Source organism: Trichosurus vulpecula, chromosome 8 (genome assembly GCF_011100635.1).
Source record: "Trichosurus vulpecula isolate mTriVul1 chromosome 8, mTriVul1.pri, whole genome shotgun sequence".
Lineage (NCBI taxonomy): Eukaryota > Metazoa > Chordata > Mammalia > Diprotodontia > Phalangeridae > Trichosurus > Trichosurus vulpecula.
The window spans coordinates 159,311,060-159,335,276 of record NC_050580.1 but is presented as its reverse complement, the minus strand read 5'-3'; the positions used below and the strand labels follow the sequence as shown (position 1 = coordinate 159,335,276).

The following is a 24,217-nucleotide window of genomic DNA, read 5'->3' as shown; positions in this document are numbered from 1 at the left end:
CCAACACTATCTACTCTATCACCTAGCTCCTCTCAAGATACATCTCATCCTCTTTTGGACCTTTCATGAAGGCGTGGGCATGCTGTCTTTGACGAAGCCCTGGATTTGGGATCTGGGCTCACGTCCCAGCCAGGCAATCTCTTATTCGTGTAACAATGGAGAAGTCACTCAATCTTCTTGGGTCTCAGTTTCTTTGAAGGGGCTGTACTTCCAAAGTTAAGCCTATGGCATTCAATTCCTCACCCTTATTTTTAAAATTATACATTTATTTCTGTCAAATTAATCCCCCTACTGGACTACAATATCCATCAAGGCACTGGGGCCATGTCTAATGACTTTTTATTTTGCCCTCACTGCCTAGGACAGCATAATACATGTTGGCTGAGTTGAATTAAATGTATTTATAAGAAATCTTGTGTCTTTCAAAGACCACTGGAGTCAGACTGAATACTCGCTAATTGACCAACTGAACACTCGTGTAAAACATGCAATTGTTGGGGCTTGGATTGGAACCCAGGCTTAACGTGAACCAGTGATTTTCCCAATATGCTCTACTGCAGCTCTATTAATTTTCACTGATTTATACTACAACTACCTAAAATGTAGATTTTCTTCACAGACTTATTCATTTATTACTTTGTTTTACATAATAACAGTAACTAGCACGTGTATAGTGCTTTAAGGCTGATAAAGGGCTGTATTTGTTACTCAAGTTGATCCTCACACATCTATCCTGCAACACAGATGAAGAAACTGAGTCAAACAGAAGTCAAGTGAGTCGCCCAGGGCCACACATCTAATGAAGTATCTGAGGCTAGACTTGAACTCTCGTCTTCCTGATTCCAAATCCGGCACATTTTCCATTCTATCACCTAGCTATGTGGGGCACCAAGTTAAAGGGCTATATGTGTCTGGGGGAGGGCACTTCAAGTAGTCTTACAGCCTCAGGCACGAGATATCTCCCTAGTTTTATTTGCCTGTGACCTTAACTATCTCCATATCACTCCAAATGCTCTGTGCTTCTCTCTTTCACCAATTTTTTCCTTTCACAATGTTGGCTATCTTCCTATTGCTCACAACACTGGCAGTATTCTGCTTTTATAACATCTTACTCAAGAGAGTAAGTGTCAGACAAATAGCACTGATCCTTTATGGACTTTGGAATTTTTAAAGAGATATTTCAGGCTTTTTCTTTTTTTCAATTGTGTCTGACCCCATTTGGGGTTTTCTTGGCAAAGATATTGGAGTGGTTTGCCATTTCCTTCTCCTTGCTCATTTTTACAGATGAGGAAACTAAGGCAAAGATGGTTAAAGGACTTGCCCAGGCTCACAAGCTAGTAAATATCTGAGGCCAGATTTGAACTCAGAAAGATGGGACCATTGCTAGACTAGACTAAACTGTACTACCTTGTTACCCTCTTCCTCTGAGGCCTCACTGTGTCATGGAAGAGATCCTGAGTTCTGGAAGTCTATGCTGGAAGAATAGAGGTTCTGACATGTCCTAATAAAAGCTAGACAGGTTGCATGCTGCCTGAGAACCAGCCTAGCTAAGTTTAGAGAGACTCTTCATGAACAGGCTGCAGGGGAAATGAAATTTTGATGTCACCACAACTGGCAAACATCATCTATTAAATTGTAGCAGGGTTGTATTCATTGTTTTGGGAAAAGGAGCACCCAAATGGACAAAGTCATGGGCCCCTGAAGTAATCAAGTGAAGACTACTAAATTCTTGGGAAATAACCTGGTTAGGAAGACCAAAGCCCCCCATTAGATTGTAAGCCCATTGAGGGCAGGAACTCTCCTTTGCCTATTTTTGTATCTCCAGGACTTAGCACAGTGTCTGAACCTAGTAAAACTCATATTGATTGATTGACTAGTAGAATCTGCATGAGTTTTTTTCTTCTGGAAAAGCCTCCCAGAATCCTGGGTAACCTCCACTTAACCAAGGAGTACTAGGAGAACGTTAGAGAAGGATACCATAGAATGGAAGAAGATGGATTATAGAATCCTAGAGTGAGGAGGGATCCTGAAGCTCCTTACTATGGTAAATGGTAGGGATTCCAATAGTTATCCCTTCCACAGGAAGCTGCAGATGGCACAGAAAAAGTTTAGAAACTCAGAAATGCATTGTGTATTACATATATATGTATACACACACATATGTATCGTGTTGTATAATAGCAACCCAAATTTTACAATATGGTACTGTAAACACACCCTAAAAGAAAAAATCCAGACTTCTCTGTTATGAAGGGAAGGTCAAAAAAATGTTATGCAGATTTACCATCTCACAGAGGTGCTGTACCCCTAACTCCCATGATATGGGAGGGGATAACAGTACATGACCTATTGATAGGGACACTATATATACCAAGGGAGGGCAGCTAGGTGGCTAAGTGGGTAGAGCCCCGGGCCTGGAATCAGGAAAACTCATTTTTATGAGTTCAAATCTGGCCGCAGACACTTATAAGCTGTGTGATCCTGGACAAGTCACCTAACTCTGTTTGCCTCAGTTTCCTCATCTGTAAAATGAGCTGGAGAAGGAAGTTGCAAACCACTCCAGTATCTTTGCCAATAAAACCCCAAATGGGGTCAAGGAGAGTTTGATATGACTAAAAAATGTCCAAAGGATGTTCTGCTATCATTAGAAAATTTTCCTGAGATTAAAACAACAACTACCATGTTTAGTGTGCTTTTGGTAGATCCATACAACTCAATGTCGTTCATATACACAGCATTATAGGTCTAGGGTTGGAAGGGACCTCAGAGGCAATCTGCTTGAATTGCTTAATTTCATAGATGAAGAAACCGAAGCCCAGGGAAGTTGTGACTTGCCAAGGCCACAAAGGTAGTAATCATCAGAGGTAGGATTTGAACCAGGCCTTCTGATTTGCAGGGCCACTGTTCTTTTTACTATGCCACCCTGATACAATCATGTTTTATACAATGTTTTGGTGCAATCATCATCATCGTCATCGTCATCAATATTCAAAATTGATTCAATAGCTATTATTTTCCTATCCGTCTTTTTTGAGGGTGGGGGAAGTTAGGGGAAGGGACCAAATTTGTGATTCTTTTCAGTATAGAAACCCCTGGTGAAGAAACTTCCCCCCTTATTGAAGGTCATCTGCAATTTGTGACCCGGGGGATTGAGAAGGTAAGTAGTTTGCCGAGGGTCACATAACCATTTCTAGGAGGACTTTAACCCAGGCTGTTTTTACTACACCATCTATTTTCACTGTTTCTCTTTCTTTAAGAGTTCATTTTTTCACTGAATTGATCCCCACCCCCCTCTCAACTCCTCTTTTTGCTTTGGACTTATTGAAAAGAACCTTAGTGAACATGACATTTTAAACATGTTCACTAACAGAAGCATACCTCTGAGAGTGATGAATGAAAAAAGACTCCTTAGTCATCTGTCTCTAACCCTTCCACTGCTCCTTTGACTAGTTCAGAAAGAACTGATAAATAGAAGAATGTACACACACACACACACACACACACACACACACACACACACACTTGTATCTAATGGTAGCCACTTTTAGGGTAGAGAAGGAGGGAAGAAAAAAGGAAAAAAGAAAGTTACAAGATAACTTTATTATATATTTAAAAGGAATAGCAAGTTATGCTTAATAAATTTGCAGTTTTATATACAATCATCTTTTTTCTATTCTATTATGTTATAGAAATGCTTGTTTTATTTCTTAAGTTCAGAATAAAATTAATAAGATAAAAAGAAAGAAAGAAAGATCCTTGTCAAACTTGGGGCTATGGGACAAAGCACTGATTTCTGATCTCCACTGTGACCAGCAATTTTGACACTAAGGGCAAGTAACACTGAACATGACAGCAAGTCAAAGTTTTAAGATAAATTCAGTTGAATGGTGGGAGATTTTTGGATGTTGTTAGGAATGCCTCACAAGTGGATAATCAGAGGGTCAAGACTTGGAGGAATAAGTCAGTGAAAAGTTCACTTGAAGAGCAGCTGACATCTGGAAGCTCCCCAGTTCTGTCAAACTAGATGTTAAGCTCAGTTGTTTCTATACTGCTGAAGTGCTATCAATGCTCAAGGTCCCAGGGTAAAGCCCTGTTTTCCCTGTCCTAGTTGTGGCTCAGGTAGTCAGGTTAAAACAAAAAGGAATTAATTCAGGGAGGAAAAAGGAGAACTTTGGAAGACACGTCACAATCTACCAACCCTCACAGGCCAAATGACACTTTACAGCTGAGGTCTCTAAGGGCAGACAACATACCCTAAAAAGGGAAGAAGAAGCTGAGTGTGATGAAGTTGTGGGCACCTGTAACCACCCTGTGGGAGAGGCTGTGGCTTGCTGAAGAATTCAAAGTTCAGCTGTCCTCCACCCAAGCTCTGCTTTGGACTTTGATCAACTGAAAGGATCATTTTGCTCCAGTGTCCTAGAAAACAAACTGGGAGCAGCAGCATCTGGATTTTCACTAAGCCTCTCTGCTGAGAGTTTCACCATGTTTTTCTGCTAATTTATAGTTGGCTCAGTGGGAACCAAATGAAACATTTTTTTTCCTATCTCATAAACTGGGTATTCAAGTGCCATTGGCATAGATTTCAACACTGTTCTTACTTCATCTCCTTACAACTGTGGCAAAGAAATCCTCCTCTCCCAACTGCCACGTACCTCATTATACAACACGGTAAAATCCTCTTAATGTTTGTAAAGAAACTCTTCAACAGGGGAAATATTCTTAAGAGGGGGAATGGAAAGTTATGAACCTGCAGACAGATCCTAAAATTTCAATGTACCCAATGGAAGGAACATCTTAAAATGATTTTACAGTACAGACTAGTACAGTATGTTTTGCTTCATTTTGAGCTGAACTTGTAATTTCATCAGTTTGGGAGAATTCTCAGTGTGGAAAATCTCTCCACTGATACAGACCAGCAACATGCCTGTAACTTATAGTTTTAGAGAGTTTCCTGAGGGCACCAACGGGTTAGGAGATTTGCCATGGGCTGATGGCTAGTATGTGTCCAAGGTAGGATTTAGAGCCAGATCTTGCTATTCACAATGCCAGGTTGACTCAGAATAATAGTGTGTACTATAAGAAACCCTTTCTACGAGAGAGTGGTCAGTATTTTCCTGAGCACCATGTTAAGTGAACCACATGGTATAGATGGTGCGGGGTATGATGTGGGACAGAAGTGAGCAGATTGCAGATATCACTGGATAAACTGAAAGTTAAACGATACACTGAACAAAAACCTTCAATTCCTTGGCTGGCAGTAACAGCCATTAGCACGGTGTGTGGCAGCACTATTTTTTAGGCCACAGAATTAAACTAAAGAAATAAGTAATTAAAGCTGCTGGTGGCGTGGGGGGAGGGGAAGGGAGCGTCAGGTCAGAAAAAGGAGATTATCACCTCTTTTATAGGCATCCTTATACATCATAAAACAGACATGGGGAAAAAATCCAGCTAGTTTCAAAGTCGGGTCATGTGCAACCCTGCTGATTTGGGTCCTTTGGATATGAATTTGAGAGCCGTGTGACCATATTTTCCACCCCAGAACTAAAGTCTGGACCTACAACTGAACTCATGAGTCACAAGCTGCATGCAGATATTAATACTTGTGGCTTCTGAGAATTTCTCTTACTTCACGATGAATATTCTTGCTGTGCACACTGAGCTCCAGCCAGCCCAATCTGATGACTATCCATGGACGACTACTTGCTCCTCCCTCCAGCCCTAGGCACATGCTGATTTCTTGCCCTTCCCTCAGAAGCCAGGTTACAACTTACTTACTCCATGAAGCCTAATGAATCCATATGACTCTAATCTTGTCCCTTGTCTGACTCTCTCAGCACTTACTCATTCAATACAACAGAAAGAGCACTGGACTGGAGTCTCAAAACCTAAGTCTGTATCTCAGCGAGATGTTTAATCTCTGAGCTTCAATTTGCTCTTCTATAAAACAGGTATAGAACTCTTTATACTATCGAGTCATAAGGTTGTTGTGATAATCAAATGAGAAAGCATGAAAAAGCACTTTGTAACTAGAAAATGCTGCATAAATCTGAGTGGTTATTATGACAACGTGACTAATACTGTATTGGGCATCCTAGAGAAACAAAAGAAGCATATAACATTGTCCTGTGCCCTTAAGAAGCTTGTAATTCTTTTGGGGACCAATACAAATAAATTAAAAAGACAATATAAGACAGAATATGATAAAGTGCTAAACTATAATGCAATTTTTTGCTTAAATTTATGAGTAAGCTTATCTTTATTATTCCTGAGTAAGCCTATTGCTGTTCTGATATATACAATATACGGGGATATTCACAAAGAGGAAAGAAATGTTGGCTAGAGTTTCTGGGGAAGGCCTAGTTGATGAGACGAGTCTTGAACTGAGCTTTGAAGGATGGATAAATGTGTCTGGGAAAAGGGAGAATGGCATTTCAAGTGCCATTTAGGGAAAGAGAATAAGGTACATGTGTGGGATGGTGGGATGTAGTGTGGGATGGTGAGAGTAGGAATGGGACGATCAAGAATCTAGCCTGCCTGGAAAATGGTTGTATTAGGAAGTAATGGAAAATAATGCTGAAAAGGTACTTAATTAGCATATTACCCATTAACCTTGGACACATATTTCTTTGAAAGTACTCCTATGTTTCCATGTGCATTTGGCTTGTCTCCTTAATCAAAGCCCTTATTTGTAGGCTTTAGGACCTCAGAGGTCAGCCGGTCCAACCCCTTCACTTTGCAGATGAGGAAAGTGAGGCCCAGGGAGGTCATTTGCCCAGGGTTACAAAAGTATTAGGCAGCAGAGCCAAGATTTGAACCCAGGTCTTCTAACTCCAAATCTACTGCTCAATCCACAGACCATACCAATCTTCTTCTTCTTCTTTATTCTATACACTATGCGTGTTAAATATATGTTGACAAATACTGAACTCCTTGCCTTTGAACATCCCAATAGACAAATGGGACAGTTTGTGAAGGCCAAAAATAAAAAGAAATAAAGAAAAGGGGAAAAAAAGATAAAATGAACATTCTCTATAATAGCCCAGCAGAATTTCAGGTCCATAAAGCTCTGAAACTGGCCGGTCTCAAAGTCTTGATTTAGAACACAGATTTGGAACTAGACTTCCAGACATGGCTCTGAATCAGAAACTTTCCTCTTAGGTTTAAAAAAAATTCCTCCAGCTTCAGCTAAAATCTACTTCCTCTTAGAGAGCAGCTGATTATCATCTGCTGAATAATAGTCAGTCAAGGTACTTAAAATCCATTTGGGATTTATATTTGGCCAAGGCAAATTCAGCTGATGACCTGTGACCCCTATTTAAACAGTTGCATCAGTCCTCAAGAGTTTTCTTTATCAAGCCCCTCCTATCTTTTGGGCTTCACTTTTGCCCTGGAGCCTTGAAGCTCAGTCCTTGGCTCTAGGGTAAGTCTCCCCAGGCCGTAATCTAAATGACAACTCAAAACAAAACAGTACCTTAATCTTGCTGCCAGCAGTGGTTGGACGTCCTTTCTTGTCTGCTTGTAGATTTTCTGGAAATAAAGCCTTTATAAAAGGCCTGAAAAAAAGAGTAAGAGAATAAGTAAGAAATCAGAGAAGAGCTTTAGTGGCTAAAATTCTCCTGCTAGAGTGGTGTTCTAGGATCAGCACTTCTTAAATTGTGGTAAAGGTTTCTGAACACTTAATGACCAAAATTAATTAAAAATCAAAGACATAGAGGCAGCTAGGTGGTGCAATGAGTAGAGCATTGGCCCTGGAATCAGAAGAACCTGAGTTCAAATCCAGCCTCAGACATTTGACACACTTACTAGCTGTGTGACCTTGGGCAAGTCACTTAACCCCAATTGCCCTGCCTTCCCAGCTCCAAAAAAAAGTCATACACATAACAAATCTGAGGCATTTCTAGAAGCCCTTGCCTGTTTTACATCATACAACTTCACTGCAGTCTTGGTTCTGAACACAAATCATGCACACTTTTCACCTCGCATGCCCTCAGGTCACGCAAAGCCAATGGAAGCTGCCAAAAAGCAAAAAGGGGTCTGAAAAGGGATCATGAGTTAAAAGCTTTAAGAAACCCTGTTCTAAATAATCTAGATAATAAGCATGTCCAGATACAGTGGGGACAATCCCTTGAGCTATAGGGCTCAGGATATAGTAAACAATAGACATGAGAAAATCCCAAGATGCAACAGTTATTACTAGAATGTAAAGCTGGGCAACTGGTTTTTGAAATCTGTTTCCCTATTTTTCTCCTCTTTTGTTTGCCCTTGCAATTCAGTATCCCCTGGAGGTTAAAGCCTGAAGGTAATATATTCACTGTTTTGATATGATGGTATAACCCTCTACTCTGCTTTGGTCTAGTGAACTCAACTTATGTCTTCTAGAATACAAAGGGTACTTTACAGCAGCTTAGTGTAGTGTCTGGCACATAGTAGGCACTTAGTCAGTGCTTGCTGACTGACTACAGATGAACATTTGTGCCATTTAGATTGTAAAATTATTAAAAATTAAGCTATTGATTATGCACAAATTTAAACGGGGAGAAAAGCAGTCGTTCAGTGAATTTGATGATATAGAGCCAAACCCTCATTACTTCCAAATGGCTACTTTTTGCTGCTGGAATTATCCTGATTATTTCCTTGGTGTTCTGCTTCACTTAACTTGAGCAGAGAATAAATAGTCATATTATGTGCTGTGGTAGATAGAATGCTGGACTTGGAGTTAAGAGGACCTGAGTTGGAATCCAACCTCATATACTTAGTAGCCCTGTGATCCTAGCCAAGTCACTTAATTTCACCCAGCTTCAGTTTCCTCGTCTGTAAAATGGGTGTAACAACAGAGCCAACCTCATCGGGCTGTGATGAAACAACCTATGTACATGGAGTGCTTTGCAAACCTTAAAGCATTAATACAAACATTCCTTGACCACTCTTTGAAAGCTAAGCCCTTAAAGGAATAAAAGAAGCAAAAACTCTCACTTTGCTAGAATTAAAGATGTGGACTTTGGATGTGTCTACGCCTTTTTGATGAATTTTCTAGCATTGTCAGGGATGGCCGTGCCAGCAATGAAATGAGATACAAGGAACTCTCATATACGATGCCCACGGTGAAAGGCCTAGGGGAGCTCTGGCCCTGTCTACTGACCGATGTGTGGGAAAAAAAGAGGGAATTCAGAAGGATCCTCTAAGTGGGATCACAGAAGCGTAGGTTCGGAGTAGGAATGTAATTCAAAAAATGTGTGTAAGGCAACATGGGAGAGAAGATGAGGGACAAATAGAAGGCTTTTCTAAAAGTGGACTTAGCCATTCCATGGCTACTTAGCCTTGAAGTCAAGTGCCATCAAGCATGAGGAAGGATGGTATCATGCGAAGCAAACCAGATCTCAGTCAGAAGACCCGGGTGCAAATCCTGATTGATACCTTCTTGACCTTGGCAAGTCTTGATCTTTGTGGGTGTCAGCATCCTCATCTCAGGTTGAACTAGATTACCTCCCCATTCCCAAACAGATCTAAACCAACAGTCCCAATTCTGACTTACAGCTCACTGCTCTGCATAAGTTCAATCAGATCCATGAAGAGAACATCACGATTCCTCTCACAAAAGCCATCCATGTCATAGGATACCTGGCCCAAATACATAAGTAATTAGGTTGGTATCTTGGTGAATCCATACTAAACCATTTTCATAATCGATGAGGGCATTTTTCTGATTTGAACAGACTGAGCACATGCTATATGTCAATGCCGTCAGCTCGTTTCTATCATAAGCAGACAGTTCTGCTGATCATTGCAAACCTGAACCCACAAGAGCTCAGACTCTTACTCTAGAAGGGAACTTCCTTTGTAAGGGTCAATAGGGCTTTATTCTTTACAAAATAATTAGCATAAACTAAATCCTTCAACTAACTTTTAATTTAAAAGGAATACAAAAATATATCGTTATTTTGTTGAAAAAGATGATGCTAATAACACATGCCCAGGAAATCATTTGTTGTGAGGGTGCCCCAACTCCCCATAGTGATGATAGCATTTCACTGAATTCATTCACACTCTGGCACTCCTGATGAATAACAGCACAAATGAATCAGGACTAGTCTCAGAGATCAATAGCAAACTCTGATAAAAGGGTTCGTTTCAATCACTCCATGCACTGGCCACTAAACAAACTGGACACAAACAGGTCACATCACATTGTGAATTCCTTGAGGGCAATATGCATTTTCATATCCCCAGCCCTTAGCACAGTGCCTGGCACAGAGTAAGCGCTTAATAAATGCTTATTGACTATTTTGTGCAAAAGAAATTGAATTGGTCAATGTTGAAATCACTTTTCCCTTTCCTTCTGAAACCAGAGCTTCTTACCATACCTTTCCTGCATAATGATGAATGATAAATCCTTGATTCCAGCTGTTGAAGTGCTCGTGGGTTCCAATCTGCATCTGGAGTTTTTGAAGCAATGTCTGATCAGCGCCTTCGCCCACTGCATGCATTGTGGCACAGACATCATCCAGGATGCTCATGATCCCAGGGGGATTCTAGTTTGACAAATCAAAAAGGACCAATCAATACGAATTTGAAGTTATAAAGACGGTGTCAGTTTCTTACTTGAGAAAATAAAGAACTCCTATTTTGAAAGGCAGCATTTCCCTTAAAATAAGAATTCAGTCAATGACCTTGAAAGGGAGGGCCACGTAATAGAGATAATGACGGGAAAAAGAAGACTTTTCCGTGAAAAGCTATTTAACTCCCTTTAGGTTTAACTGAAATCACATAGAGAGATAATAGATTATTTCCTTCCAGCATGGGCTTGACTTTTTACCTCCCATGCAAGCTTTTATTTGTTGTTATTTTAAAGTGGTAGATGAAAAAGAAAATCAGAGGTTCGATCCAAAAGTGATAGGAATTTGATGAACTGAATTCAATCCATATTTTTATTTCCATTCTTCCTAATCCCAGACTATGAGAAAGAAGATGAGATTCTGAAATATTTCCTTCCATAATAATGCATTTCTAAGAGGTAATATGATAGTTGATAGAGAAGTGGTCTCAAAGCCAGAAAGACCAGAAAGACCAAATTCTACCTGTGATACATATTTGTTACATGACCTTGAACAAGTGACCTGATTTCTCAATGCTCTAGGCATCTTCTAAGACCACTGGCAAATAGTTTATGTGAAAACTGTTATTGTATCTCAAGAGATGGACAACTAACTCTGATTAAGCTACTGAAAGTGTCTTCATATGAGAAAATACCTGATTACCTCAAAAAATTATCTTACTATCCATCTAGAAACATACACACACATATATTCATATAATAATTTATTTGCTAAAATCTTACATCCATCTCTGTTGAATTATTCCTCACTTAATCAAAAAGACTGATTTTATTTTTATTGATAGCTTTTTTCTCATATCACCTTTGTTTCCAAATATGTTTTTCCCTCCACCCCTTCTTAGAGAGCTATCTTTTGTCAAAAAGAATAAAAAAGGGAAGTGAGAGAGGAGGAAGAAACGCATAGGAAATGTCGGGGTGGGGATGGGCAGATGCACACTCAGACACCCAGAGAGAGACTGAGAGAAAAAGAGAGGGAGAGACACACAAATAAATGGAAAAAAGACAGAGAGAAAGAGAGGAGAGATAAAGAAACAGAGAGAAAAGATGGATGGAGGGAATAGAGAGACAGAGAAAAATAGAGGGACAGACAGAAAGAGAAAGAAAGCTTTTGGTATAACTAACCAACACATTAGCAGAACCTAGTGTTACATGCAATATTCTGAGACTGATTTTTATTTAAATTTTAATTCTGTATTTATTTAAACACAGAAAACTTTTAGTATGAACTTGGGAACAAGGAAACCATAGCCAGGTCCAACACTTACAACTTTGTTCTCTATGAGGTCACACACGATTTTGTTGTTAAAGTACTCAATTGGAGTCCATCTAATGCCTTCTTGCACATATTCCTCCTGCAAGACAGAAAAGTCAAAATTCTTACAATCCCCTTTGATCCAGTTGCTGACTTATGATAACTGTGTAAGCAGATTAGGCTGGCTGCATACTGCTGTAGTTGGTGTTTTCGATGTTTCTCACACGTGACACTCTCATCTTTCATCTCCCTCCTCCCTTCTCTTTTCTAGGCTAAACATCTCTAGTTCCTTCAATCAATCCTCATATAACATGGATTCAATTTCCTTTACCATCTTATCTTGGTTGTCTGGCTTCCTCTGGGCACTCTCCAGATTTTCAATGTCCTTCTCAAAGCGTGGTGCCCAGAGATGAACACAGTACTCTACAAATGCCGTTCCTCATACACAATACTCCATCTACCATCTCTGTGTATCTGCTGTAATGGCTACCCCCCTAACTGAAATGTGCTACCTTCCTCACCTCCCCCTTTTTCCCTTCAAAGCTACTCAAATGACACTTTCCATATGAAGCCTTTCCTAAAGCCCCCAGTAGCTAATGCCACCCCCCAGATTTACCTTGTATTTATTTGTTTATATTCTATATATGTATTTATGCAAATGTTGTTGCTAGATTACAAGCTTCTTGAGGGCAGTGACTTTCATTTTTATTGTCTCTCCAGTGCCTAGCGTATTTATTTATATTTATATATTTACTTATTTACAGCCTAGGTATTTATTAAAACTCTTTGTTGCTTGATTGACTAAAAATACACACCTAGAAAAAAATTTAACACAGCAGCTTGGTAGTTCTTGGTTACCATTTGAAAAACCCACTATTGGGTAATTATGATATAAGGCCAGTAACAATTCTTTGACTAGTAATTAAAACCCTTTGTGAATGTAATATATCAAGTGAACGCTGATTATGACATTAGAGGTATGGAAAAATTGGGGATTTACAAAGAGGTGAATGTGGTATCTATTATATTCCCTGGTCTTATACCACTGGCCTCTTTGAAACGGAAATGTGCTTGCTAAAAACAAAATAAAACAAAAAGCAAAACCCAAAAAAACTAATCCTATCAGCTGCCTGGATGCAGGATAGCCAAGAGCTGTTGAGAAATTCAAACCACAAATTTAGGATAACTGGGAAGAACAGGATGGAGGTAAGAGTATAGCATACAGAAATCATATTTATACAAGTTGAAAAGAACTGAAAGTGGGATTATGTTCACCCAGAAATGGTTTCTTTGCCCAAGACCTACTAGAGCAGAGGTTCCCAAACTTATTTGGCCTACTGTCCCCTTTAAAAAAAAATTAAGTCTGTGCCCCCCTGGAAATCTACGTTCTTTAACCCTCTAATGGTTTTTTGAAATTTGTGTCATTTCAAAAAAGTATAAATTTTTTTAATGACAATATTAAATTTTGATAATTTATTGTAAATTTGTGGTTTTTTCCCACATTGAAATTTTGATGATGCAACATTGTGTCATGTAACTGTACAGTATCATATTGTAAACAAGTCATTATATGTACATATTCCTGCCGATGCATGCTGGACTTCCCGACAATTTGTGACAAGTTTGCCTGCCAACATTTGCTTGTTAAGACCTGTCAGCAGACTTGACCATTGATGGGTTATAACTTGCATTTTGTGTGTTTATTTGGAAAATAAGGTAATCACTCTGACTTTTAATTCTGTCATACAAGATGAAACATATCCGAGCAGTTTTTCAAAATTTTCTTCTCTTATCTTCTTTCCCTATGCTTCCACTGACCTCTTATTTTTATTCAATAGCCCCCCAACTACACTGGAGGCTACTACCACCCCCCCCATTATTCCAGTGCCCCCCAGGGGGTGGTATCACTCACTTTGTGGACCTATGTACTAGAGGGAGCATTAATTTTGTTATTTCCAAACTTGTCAGTTCCCAAATTCTTTCTATCCAAGTATGGATCAAACAATGGCACTTTCTGACTTTTTGAATCAACCAAGTAGTCCTATCTACCTGTTATGCACCAAACCAATGTGCTAGCTGCTGTGGGGGAGGGATGTACAAAGAAATATAAGCTATGTTCCTTGACTTCCAAAATCTTCTGTGTGTAGCAGATGACAACAATAGAGGTAGATATAATAAGAAAAGGTCTAATGTAGACAATGAGTCTCATAGAGAGGAAATACAGAGGTCAACTTAGGCTGGATTGATGAGGGCAGGATTCATGGAAAAGATGGGGTCTGCATTGGACCTGGAAGGATGAGTGAGATTTTGATCGGGAGGAGGGTAAGGTTGGACAAGAGAGAAATGTCATGCCAGGCAAAAAAGGGATAGAGGGGACAGAAACAGTGGCATGAGGAAAGGCTTAAAACTTAAGATGGAGGGGATGAGTGGCTGATGTAAAGGTTTTGTGTAAGTTTGTGGATACTGGAAAAGTAATGTGGATCCAACTCATGGAAGACCTCAGTTATGAAAATAAGGAATTTCAACTTAATCTACAAGATTAAGTCAGTAAGAGGCCATTGAGGATTTTTAAGTACAGGAGTGAGTTGTTAAAAGACAATATATTCCCAGGATTAAACTAAGGTTCCTATTTCCTTTAATGAGAAACAAGTCTTGCTACTCTTTAGAAGAAGCTAAAAGAGACTACCTCAAGTCAGATTCCAAATTCTTGTCCCTGTTATGGATTTACTTATAGAGGAAATTGGGTGTGGAACAAATTTGAGAAAAACCAAGTTTTTCCTTTCAAACACTGTGTGTGCCACAGACAATGACAATTGAGGCTGGAACCAGGTTTAGATTTTCCACTTTGGTCAGTGAGTCAGAAAGTAGTAAAACAAAAAAAAAAAAGAAAAAAAGAAAAAGAAAAAAACCCAGCCAGTCATAAGACCAGACTCACTGTATCTTTGCTTAAGGAGAGAAAAAAGAGGGTAACAGATGGCATTACCATTTAATAGGCTAAGTTGACAATATCATTTAGCTTCTCTGCTTGATTCTCTGAGATGCATTTCATTATTCCAGACAAACTTGAAGAAAGGGAGTGGAGCAAGTAGCTCTAAAATACAACTAGTTTAAGTTAAAAACAAATAAGCCAACCAAGCAGAAAACCAGGGAAGGGAACTAGATATTGGCTTACCTGTTCTGCTTTTAGTGTTAATTCAATAAAAATCTGTTGCAATTTTTCATTAACGAAATTGATGCAAAATTGTTCAAAGCCATTTTTCTGGAAGATAAAAGAAATTGATTCATTTTATGTTAATACTTTATTTGTAAGGGCATTGAAAAAAGCCATTTCTGGAAGTTAGTGGGGTCATTCCAATCTTCCAGTAGAGCATAAAACTGTATCATTTGAATCTTAACAAAAAACATTAGATGCATAATTTCTCACAGGTTTATTTGTATTTATGTGAAACTATTTAAGTAAAGAACAGATAGTGCTCAGAAAAAAAGAAGACCAAAATAGATCTACACTTTTCTTCCATTAGCCAGAGCCATCTCTTGTAACTCCAGTGAAATATTTCAACCTTCTCCCCAACCACTTCTCCATTAACTCTCACCTGGAATATTTCAAAGCCGTAAATATCTAAGACACCAATGTTGTATTCTTCATGGTCTTTCTCCATTGCTTTGTTGATGGACTAAGAAAGAATAAACAACAGAATTATAGTCAACAACTTTTCCTTCAGAAAAACAAACCAACCACTCTTTCTCTGTGGAATAGGAAAATTTCAGTTAACTGAAATGACTCTCCAAGAATAATGTCTTCACACCAGAAGACCTCATTTTGACATTCTGCTTTTGGCTCACAAAACTGTTAGGATAACAATAATACCTTGCCTTTGTATAGAGCTTTTAGGTTCACAAAGCACTTTTTTTACAACCCTGTGAGATATGTATAGCGAGAGTGTTATTGGCCTCATTTGGGACTCAGAAAACTGAAGTAAGGAAATTAAATTACTTGGCCAAGTTCACACATCTAATGAGAGTCAGCTTACAAAACCAGGTTCTCTGGCTCCAAATCTAGTGTTCTTTCCTCACCACATGAGGTTGCTACTTCAAATAGCAAAATTATTAAAAACAAAACAAAACATAACAAAAAAACTGTAAGTGTGATCCAAAATACAAAGAAAGAAGAAAAAAAGCTCTTTTTATGATGGAAGTTGCTCAATTCTGGCATGGCTCATCTCTTCTGTGGAGTCCTTTAAATTAGAATAGATCCTCATCCGGATTGATTTCATTGGAAGTATAACTGAACCCAGGAGGCTACATTACAGGAATCATCAATATTCTCCGACAGAGTCTAGGAATGTAAATAAAAATCTGGCTTTCAAGGAAGAACTTTATTAATATGGTTCCTATTCAGGCAATGAAAGACTCTTTCTTTGACTAATATATTGCTCCGAATCTTGCATTTTTATTTTCTGCTTTCAATTTGATAATCTGAGGGGCTGTAAGTCCACAATGAAATAAAATGACTCAGGTAGTCGTATTTCTGGGTGTGGCTAATCCTTTTATAGACTTAGCAAAGGAGATCCATTCAAGGAATCACACATTGTATATTCTAGGGAGAGGTACATGGAGGGATCTCATTCTCTTTGCAGCAGGTAACCTAGATAATCTGATTATAACACAGCTGCCTCAAAATAACTCTGCTGAGAAATTAATTTAGCTCTCCCACTTGTATGTGACTAGTAATTACGAACAGATTCCAAGCATTAGGAATTATTAGGAGTGAAATGGCCCACAACATTCATTTGCTTCACTTTTATCTTTCAGTGCTCTGTTCTAACTCGATCAACTTCAGTTTGGAGTTAAGTACCTCGGGATTCAATTTTGGAATTGAATAGGTAGATGAGCCCTGGGCTGGAGGACAGGGTGAGTGAGGGGGACAAAGGGGATTCAAAGGGAAAAGTAAGTATTTAATAGTTTTACAATAAAAAATTGTACATGAATAAAAAATATCACCCCCCCCCCAAAATTAATTTGTGTTTACTTACATCTACTAAGTAATCAAAGACTCGAGCATGAAGGGCCTTGGAAAGAGCATCTCTGGTGTAACAGGCTTGCTCCACATTCAAAGTCACATGAATAGACTCTGACTTGCCTCCCCATTTACTGTCCATCTGCCGGCTGGTCAGTTTCTCTTTTAAACGGTCTTGGTTTATCCCCAAGAGAAAAGCAGGAAAGGCCAAAACTGTGGAAACAAATACGTTTTCTTATTTTTCCAAATGAAAATATTTTACCTTATCCCTGGATGGGTTGTTTGAAAGCTCTTTCAACTACATAAGGCATAAAATATCTAGGAGTCGATCTACCAAAACATACTTAAGTCTTATATAAATTTACAGCCTTAGTACTTTAACAATCAAACTACCCATGGGAGTACTTTATAAAACTAGACAAAATAATTCCAGAGCCCATTTGGAGGAACAAAAGATCTACAAGCTCCAGGGAAGTAATGAAACAAAAAAAAAGGAAGAATGAAGGGGAATAACCCTACTATGCTTCAAATGATATTACAAAGTAGTAATCATTGAAACTATTTGGCACTAATTAAAGAAGACAAAAGGAGATATGTACATAGATGAGGCAAGGAAGAATAAAAAACAATTTAACTCGATAACACAGTTTTTGATACAACAAATATTTGTATATTTGAGGAAGAACTCCCTCTTTGACAAGAACCACTATAGGTCAGCACCATGGTTAGATTAACATATTAACACTGTGTACTACAATAAGCTTGAAAAGGGCATGACCCGAACATTTAAGAGCCTACAGCAAAAAGTTAGAAGAGAATGAAATCAGATAATTCAATAGCTGTGACTATGAGAGGAATTCTTAGCTAACTGTTGGACAGAGGTGATCACAAAAGTTAAAACAGATCATTTTAAATGAATGTTAAAAGGTTTTGCACAAATAAAATCAGTGCTACTAGAATAAGAAAATGTTTTTATTGGGGGAAAATCTTACATACACTATCTCTCCTAAGGGCCTACAACCCGAGATATACAGGGAATTAACATAAATATATAAGGACTTAGAGGGAAGAAGGAACAGGTAAAGGGAATCTTGAGAATAAACACAATGAGTTTGGAAAATGGGAGATATATTCAGAGTATGACAAGTAGTTTGGTAAAGGTTTAGGAAGGGGAATCATATGAAAGGGTAGATGCCTGGCACTCTATCCACTGCACCATCTAGCTAGGAATATTTTCATCTTTTGCCTCTCATCATGAGGGTAGGGTACAACCCTTCCCCCTAATATAATTTTAAGAGTAAATTGTTTATTTCCATTTTTCTTGAAAATATACTTTTGTGGAATTCATCTAGGCCAAACTGTGTTTCACCAGACTGGGATGTAGCTTCCTGCAGTTTTTTGTTGACTTACCATTTCTGAAATATGCAGGTGAAAGGATATAAATTTTTACAACATAATTACAGTAAGGTTTCATTGGTCAAAGGTTAGCTGGATTAAACATCTATAGTTTTAAGGGGAATTTTGCTTTTCTAGTCTAATCAAGAGATTGTGGTGTTGGGAGAACTCCAGGGCTTCCTATAACAGGATAATTAAGAGGAAGTTTGCTGGATACATTAGTATGGGATTATCCGAGCCCATCCCATCAGCAGCTTGGGCCAGGGAAATTCACCAGTAGTTGCCAATGCTGGGTCTTACCCAGTTGGCTGAGGTGGTCACTTCCTCCTGTCATCAGTGAGGAACAAACCACTTCATCTTGGCTCAGCCACCAAGAGAAATAATAGCAGTCTCATGATTTTGTTCTGGGGTATAAATAGGATGCAAAGGATTCTAATGTAACAAGTCTACAAAGTTAAGGAAAACACGGTTATCTATGTAAAAATCAGAATGAACCCTAAACTGGAGATGTTACAGAGCAAGTATCAGTGACCCTAATGAGTATTTTTGTATGATTATGTGCAACATATGTATGTATGTATGTATCTCTGTGCTGGCATATGTTTGCATGTATGTGTACTGTGTGTGTGTGTGTGTCTGTGCATAAGTGTAACTAGACCAGCTCTTCTTTTTCACCTCTTGCCTACAATGTTATATATGAAATGCACCGTATCTACTTTAGCAAGATCGACAATATCAGAAATCAGGGAGTGAGCAGTATTTCCTCCTTTATCAGAAAAATAAAAACAAAAAAGGAGCCTTATTTGGAATGGAAATATCCCCATGCCTAATTTTCCACTGCACTGTCAGCAATGAGTGGGATACTATTTATTTCTAAATTTCTAAATTTATCATCCTTGAAGAATGCTAAGATGCAAAGAAATGTTTTCTTGGGTGGTTAAGGGACATGTGGGTTCTCTAACAAGTCTGAAGAGTCCTCTACTTCTTAGGAAGTCTAATGTTAAAGACCAGAAACATATAAAAATGAAAAACTCAAGAGCTTGCAATTCAAAAGCCTAGGAGTGTTCCCCAATGGTTTGGGATAGATTGAAAACATAGGTAACTCATTACTTTGTTCTACTGAAGTGCCATTTTTCTCTAAACAGTAAAAATAACTGTTGAAGTTATTCCTTGAAGAAGATCATCATTGATGCTTAGAAAAGTAGAAGAGCTGAGAAAATGTACTTTCCTCCCTTCTTTGCCAAGATGGGGGACCATGGATATGAAATAATGTACATTCTGCCAAACACAATTGAGGTATTTGATAGTTTTGCTGAACTGCTTTTCCTCCTTCTATCTTTACTAGGTTTTGGCATAAGGGATGGCTTGCTGGGTAAGGGATAGGGGAGATATGCATTCAGATATCAGTTAAATGTAAAAACTAAAGGTATCAATAAAATAAGATAAAAATTTTAAACAGAACTGTTTGGATTTCTCACAACAACCTCCACCTCTCCTCCCTAATAAATGGGAATAAAAGATATCAGTGGATATGTGAAGAATCTTTGCAGCTTTGATTTTTACCCCACCACTACAAAATTGACTCTGGATGGTTTCGAGTATAAGCTATGAACACGTATCAATCCCAAAGGAATATGATTTTATCATTGTATTCAGGCTTTTCAGGTGAATGTAGGAAGCTAGGGTTTTCACTGGGAGATTAATCCCTATAGGTGTGTCTGCTGGCATAGAGAAAGTTCTTTCTTCTATTTACTTTTCATATTTAATGGGGAAAAAAAATTTCTTTTGTCCAGAGATGAAATTCTGCCCTAATGTTCCAAGGTTACCAGGGACCTGGATCCCTTTCCTCATCCACAATGGAATTGCTGTTCGTGAGCATGATGAAGGTAGGGGAAATGGAAACTGGGCAATAGTCTTAACCTCTCATAATAAGACAGTTTGATTTAGCCCATGTAATAGCTCAAATGTGCCTCTAGAAACCTGCTAACTTATGAATTAGTCTAACCATTCCAGAAATCAATGCAGAAATATGCTGGGAAAGCAACCAAAATATCCTGATCTTTTGACCCAGAGATGCCACTGCAAAGCACACCCCCAAAAGAAGTCCAAGTGAGGAAGAATCACATATACAGCCAAATATTCATTTTTGTAATGACAAAAAATTGGAAACAAAATCAATGCTTATTGAATGGGGAATGGCTAAACAAATTATAGCCCATGACTATAATAGTATAATGCCACTCCATAAGACAATGAATATGAGTAATTCAGAAACATGGAAATACTTAAATGAACTGATATGCAATGAAGAACCAAAAAATAATGCACAATGACTATAATTATGCCGATGGAAAGAACAAAAACAAGAAGCCAAACACACTATGAATAATATTATGCATGTTTGACCTAGAAGAAAGGATGAAAAAATTCACTTCCTTCCCTTCTTTGCAGAGGTGCAGGACTGTGGATGTGCAATGCTGCACAAACTGTCAGACTCAATTGATGTGTTGGTTAATTTTGCTGAATTTCTTTCTTATTCTTTGTTGCAAGGGAGGGCTTGCTGGGTAGGGTAAAGGAGAGGGATATGTTAAGAAATGAAGAGGATACCAAAAGATACCAATAAAAAATCAGCATTGAAATTATGAGCTCTGGTGCCTGCTAGGCAAAGTTGCAAGCCATTTCAGAGCAGTTAAGCTAGATACATTCATTCTGTCACATTTTTAGCGCCACCTACACTCTTCGCTCTCCACAGCAGCATAATTGCCAACTTCTTTAAAGCTGATGTTCCCCAAGTGGAGTACTCCAGCTACAATCTGTAGCACCAGGGCCTGCTCTTCAGCAAAGATCCCGATCACATTCATTGCATGCTACAAAAGGAAAGGTACTGAGTTACACAAACAAATCATAATCCTCATCAGCTCTTGAAGTCATTCAGAGATAAGCCATAAACAGAATGAGTCAGAGTTCAAGTTGGGTTATAGAGGGAAAAAGTGTTGGGTGTCTAAGAGAAAAGAACATAACTTGGCTTAATAGTCGATCTGGAAATTCTTGGGAGGGTGTCAAAGTAAGTGAGCTCAGGTTGGTCCCCAAGAAGAAAGCTCATCTGTAGCTTCCTCTCCTAGTTGGTAACAGGAATGGTACTTGGTAAGTGAATGTTCTTAATCTATTTTGTGTCATGAATCCCTTTGGCAGTCTAGTGAAGCCTAGGGACCCCTTTGTCAGAATAACGTTTTTAAATGCATAAAATAAAACACATAGGATTACAAAGGAAACCAATTAAATTGAAATAGAGCGATCGAATTTTTTTAAAAATATATTTGGACACCAGGTGAAGAACCCCTGCTTTAGAGGCAGATATGAGAAGTAGAAAAGAAGCTAATAATAGCTTGGGGAGGAAACCATGATAGGTGTTCTAACCATTATGCTAATTAACATATAACTCTCAGCCCTCCCAGTCCAGATAGGCGAGTGACTCATAAGGTCCTCTAGATCAAGCCAGAGCTGGCCATGCTACTTTGGACCCTGGCCACCTACTCCCTATACTCCTCCCTTACCAGTCCCTTCCAGTCCATAGTCAGATTGGTACAGCCACTGCAATTGAATAGGGTGTGCCAATCTTTTCTCTACTCACCACCCAAGGAACTTCCCACACCAAAGTAGCCCTCCCAGACCACTACTCTCCTTTATGAATAGTCTCCTTCCCTTAGAAAGTAAACTCCCTGTGGGCAGGTACTATCTTGACTTTAAAATGTGTCAAAAGAATTTAGCAAGTGCTTGGTAAGTAGTAATAGATAATAAATAATGATATGGTAAATAAATATATAGAGTATAATACTATATGTATACTATATAATACGTAATATACTATATAATATACACACACACACACATAGTATGGTATAATATAGGAAATAAATAATAATAAAAGCCTCTCCATTCATTCTTTAAGAAGTTTGACTCTCTGTGTTCACAACCGTCTTCAGTCATCAGATAAGAAGATAGGAATGTGGTGAAATATATAAAACTGATTGTCCCCGATATGTCTCAAATAATTAATCAATGATACCATTGATATTTGGTAGTGGTTGCTTGTAAGGCTGTTTAACCAGGCCCTTCAGAATAAGGGCCTGACCAAGTCGGAAATGTCTGGCAATTTGCCTCTTCCCTTTGCCATGCTGGCCACCTCCGCTACTGTGGTCACGTTTCACTCAGCAGAACCCACTCAGTCATGGTGTCCATCCGTACCAGTGTTTCCTGAAACTCCCGCCTGTCATCAATGTCATCAACTTTGTAGGATCCTGACAGGCTCAGGTAGTAGTAGTAGTCCATGCTTGTGATGCCAAGGCTGTGTTTTTGCTCTGCAGAGGCACCTTCAATCAGCTACAGTGAGAAAATGATATGATGGATAAATGCACACTTGAATCTTGGATACATTGTCTACACAGAATCTAAATCATGGAGGGGCTCTCAGAGGCCATTTAGTTAATCTGTACCTGAACAAGAATCCTCTCTATAATAAAGCCAATCCAGATTTGCTCAAAAGACCTCCAATACCTCTTTCACTTTTGGATAGCTCTACTTATTAGGAAAATTTCCCCTCCGTTAAACACAAATTTTCTTCTTCACAACTTCTACCCATTGCCCCTTGGTCTGCCCGGTGAGGACAAAGAGAACTATCCTATTCTCTTTTTCACTGGACATCCCCTCATACACTTGAAGATAGCTGTCATTTCTCCACTAAGTCTTCTTTCCTTTAGGCTAAACACGTCAAGTTCCTTCAACTAATCCTTATACAACATGATCTCCAGATCCTCTACTATCCTACTCGTCCTCTTCTCAGTGCTCTCCAGTTTTTCAGTGTCCTGCCAAAAATAGAGTACACAGGATGGAACATAATATAAATGTACTGTTTTGTGTCTTTTTAAAGAATGAACACAAAAGTGCTCTGAATAGGGCATGATTCAATGGGATTAGCAACTCCCTCCTGGATACTATAATACATTTCCTTAAGGCAGATTAAGATGGCATTGGCATTTTCAGTTGCAATCTCATGCAGATGATGCAAATCAAACTGTTGTTGTTGAGTCTTTCAGTCAAGTCCGACTCTCTGTGACCCCATTTGGGGTTTTCTTGGTAAAGATACTAGAGTAGTTTGCCATTTCCTTCTTCAGCTCATTTTACAGATGAGGAAACTGAGGCAAATAGGATTAAATTACTTGCCCAGGGTCACACAAATTATCACACAGTAAATGTCTGAGGCCAGATTTGAACTCAGGATGATGAGTCTTCCTGACTCCAGGGCCAGTAGTCTATGTATTGCACCACCTAACCAGCAGTGCACTAAACTTTCAAATGTTGCGTGTTGTTTAGCCTTGGCTTCCCAATTCTGCACTTGTGATGCTTTCTTCCCAAGCATTCATTATGATACCTTCAACACTCCCAAGCGTGACCTGAACCAGATCAAAATTATTAAGGGAAATATTTAACAAAATAAATAAAATTATAACAGTACATAAATAATGTTAATATGTGGTATTCTAAGTCAATAGTCAGCCTGCAGGGATCCTTATGTATGGTTTAGTGGACCCATTTCTACTTGAGTTTAACACTACTGGTCTAGATCATTCTTTTGGCAAAAAGCTATGTATGGCCTTGGGACATTTCTTCTCCTTTCGTTTATGCTGGGCCTGGAGTCTGGAAGACTTATCTTCCTGCTGAGTTCAAATCTGGCCACAGATATTTACTAGCTATGTGATCCTGGGCAAGTCACTTAATTCTCTTTGCTTTGGTTTCCTTATCTGGAAAATGAGCTGAAGAAGGAAATGGCAAATGCTTCTGGTATCTCTGCAAAGAAAACTCTAAATGGGGTCACAGAGAGTCACACGTGACTGAACAACAACAATTTTGTCTCTCCAGAGAGTTTGTACCTACTTTAAGGTAA

The 24,217-nt window shown here is 38.7% G+C and overlaps 1 protein-coding gene across 1 annotated transcript in view; it reads right to left on the bottom strand.

Moving 5' to 3' along the window:
• Positions 1-24,217, bottom strand: part of MYO1E (myosin IE) — a 232,909-nt gene that overhangs the window by 81,452 nt on the left and 127,240 nt on the right. Inside the window, exons 8-16 of the mRNA XM_036735924.1 lie at positions 22,522-22,656; positions 21,011-21,143; positions 16,898-17,094; positions 15,458-15,538; positions 15,037-15,123; positions 11,878-11,964; positions 10,362-10,529; positions 9,533-9,618; positions 7,472-7,553 (exon numbers count right to left, since the gene is read on the bottom strand). Of these exons, the coding sequence (XP_036591819.1) occupies positions 7,472-7,553; positions 9,533-9,618; positions 10,362-10,529; positions 11,878-11,964; positions 15,037-15,123; positions 15,458-15,538; positions 16,898-17,094; positions 21,011-21,143; positions 22,522-22,656 (1,056 nt within the window). The remainder of the gene's footprint in view (positions 1-7,471; positions 7,554-9,532; positions 9,619-10,361; positions 10,530-11,877; positions 11,965-15,036; positions 15,124-15,457; positions 15,539-16,897; positions 17,095-21,010; positions 21,144-22,521; positions 22,657-24,217) is intronic.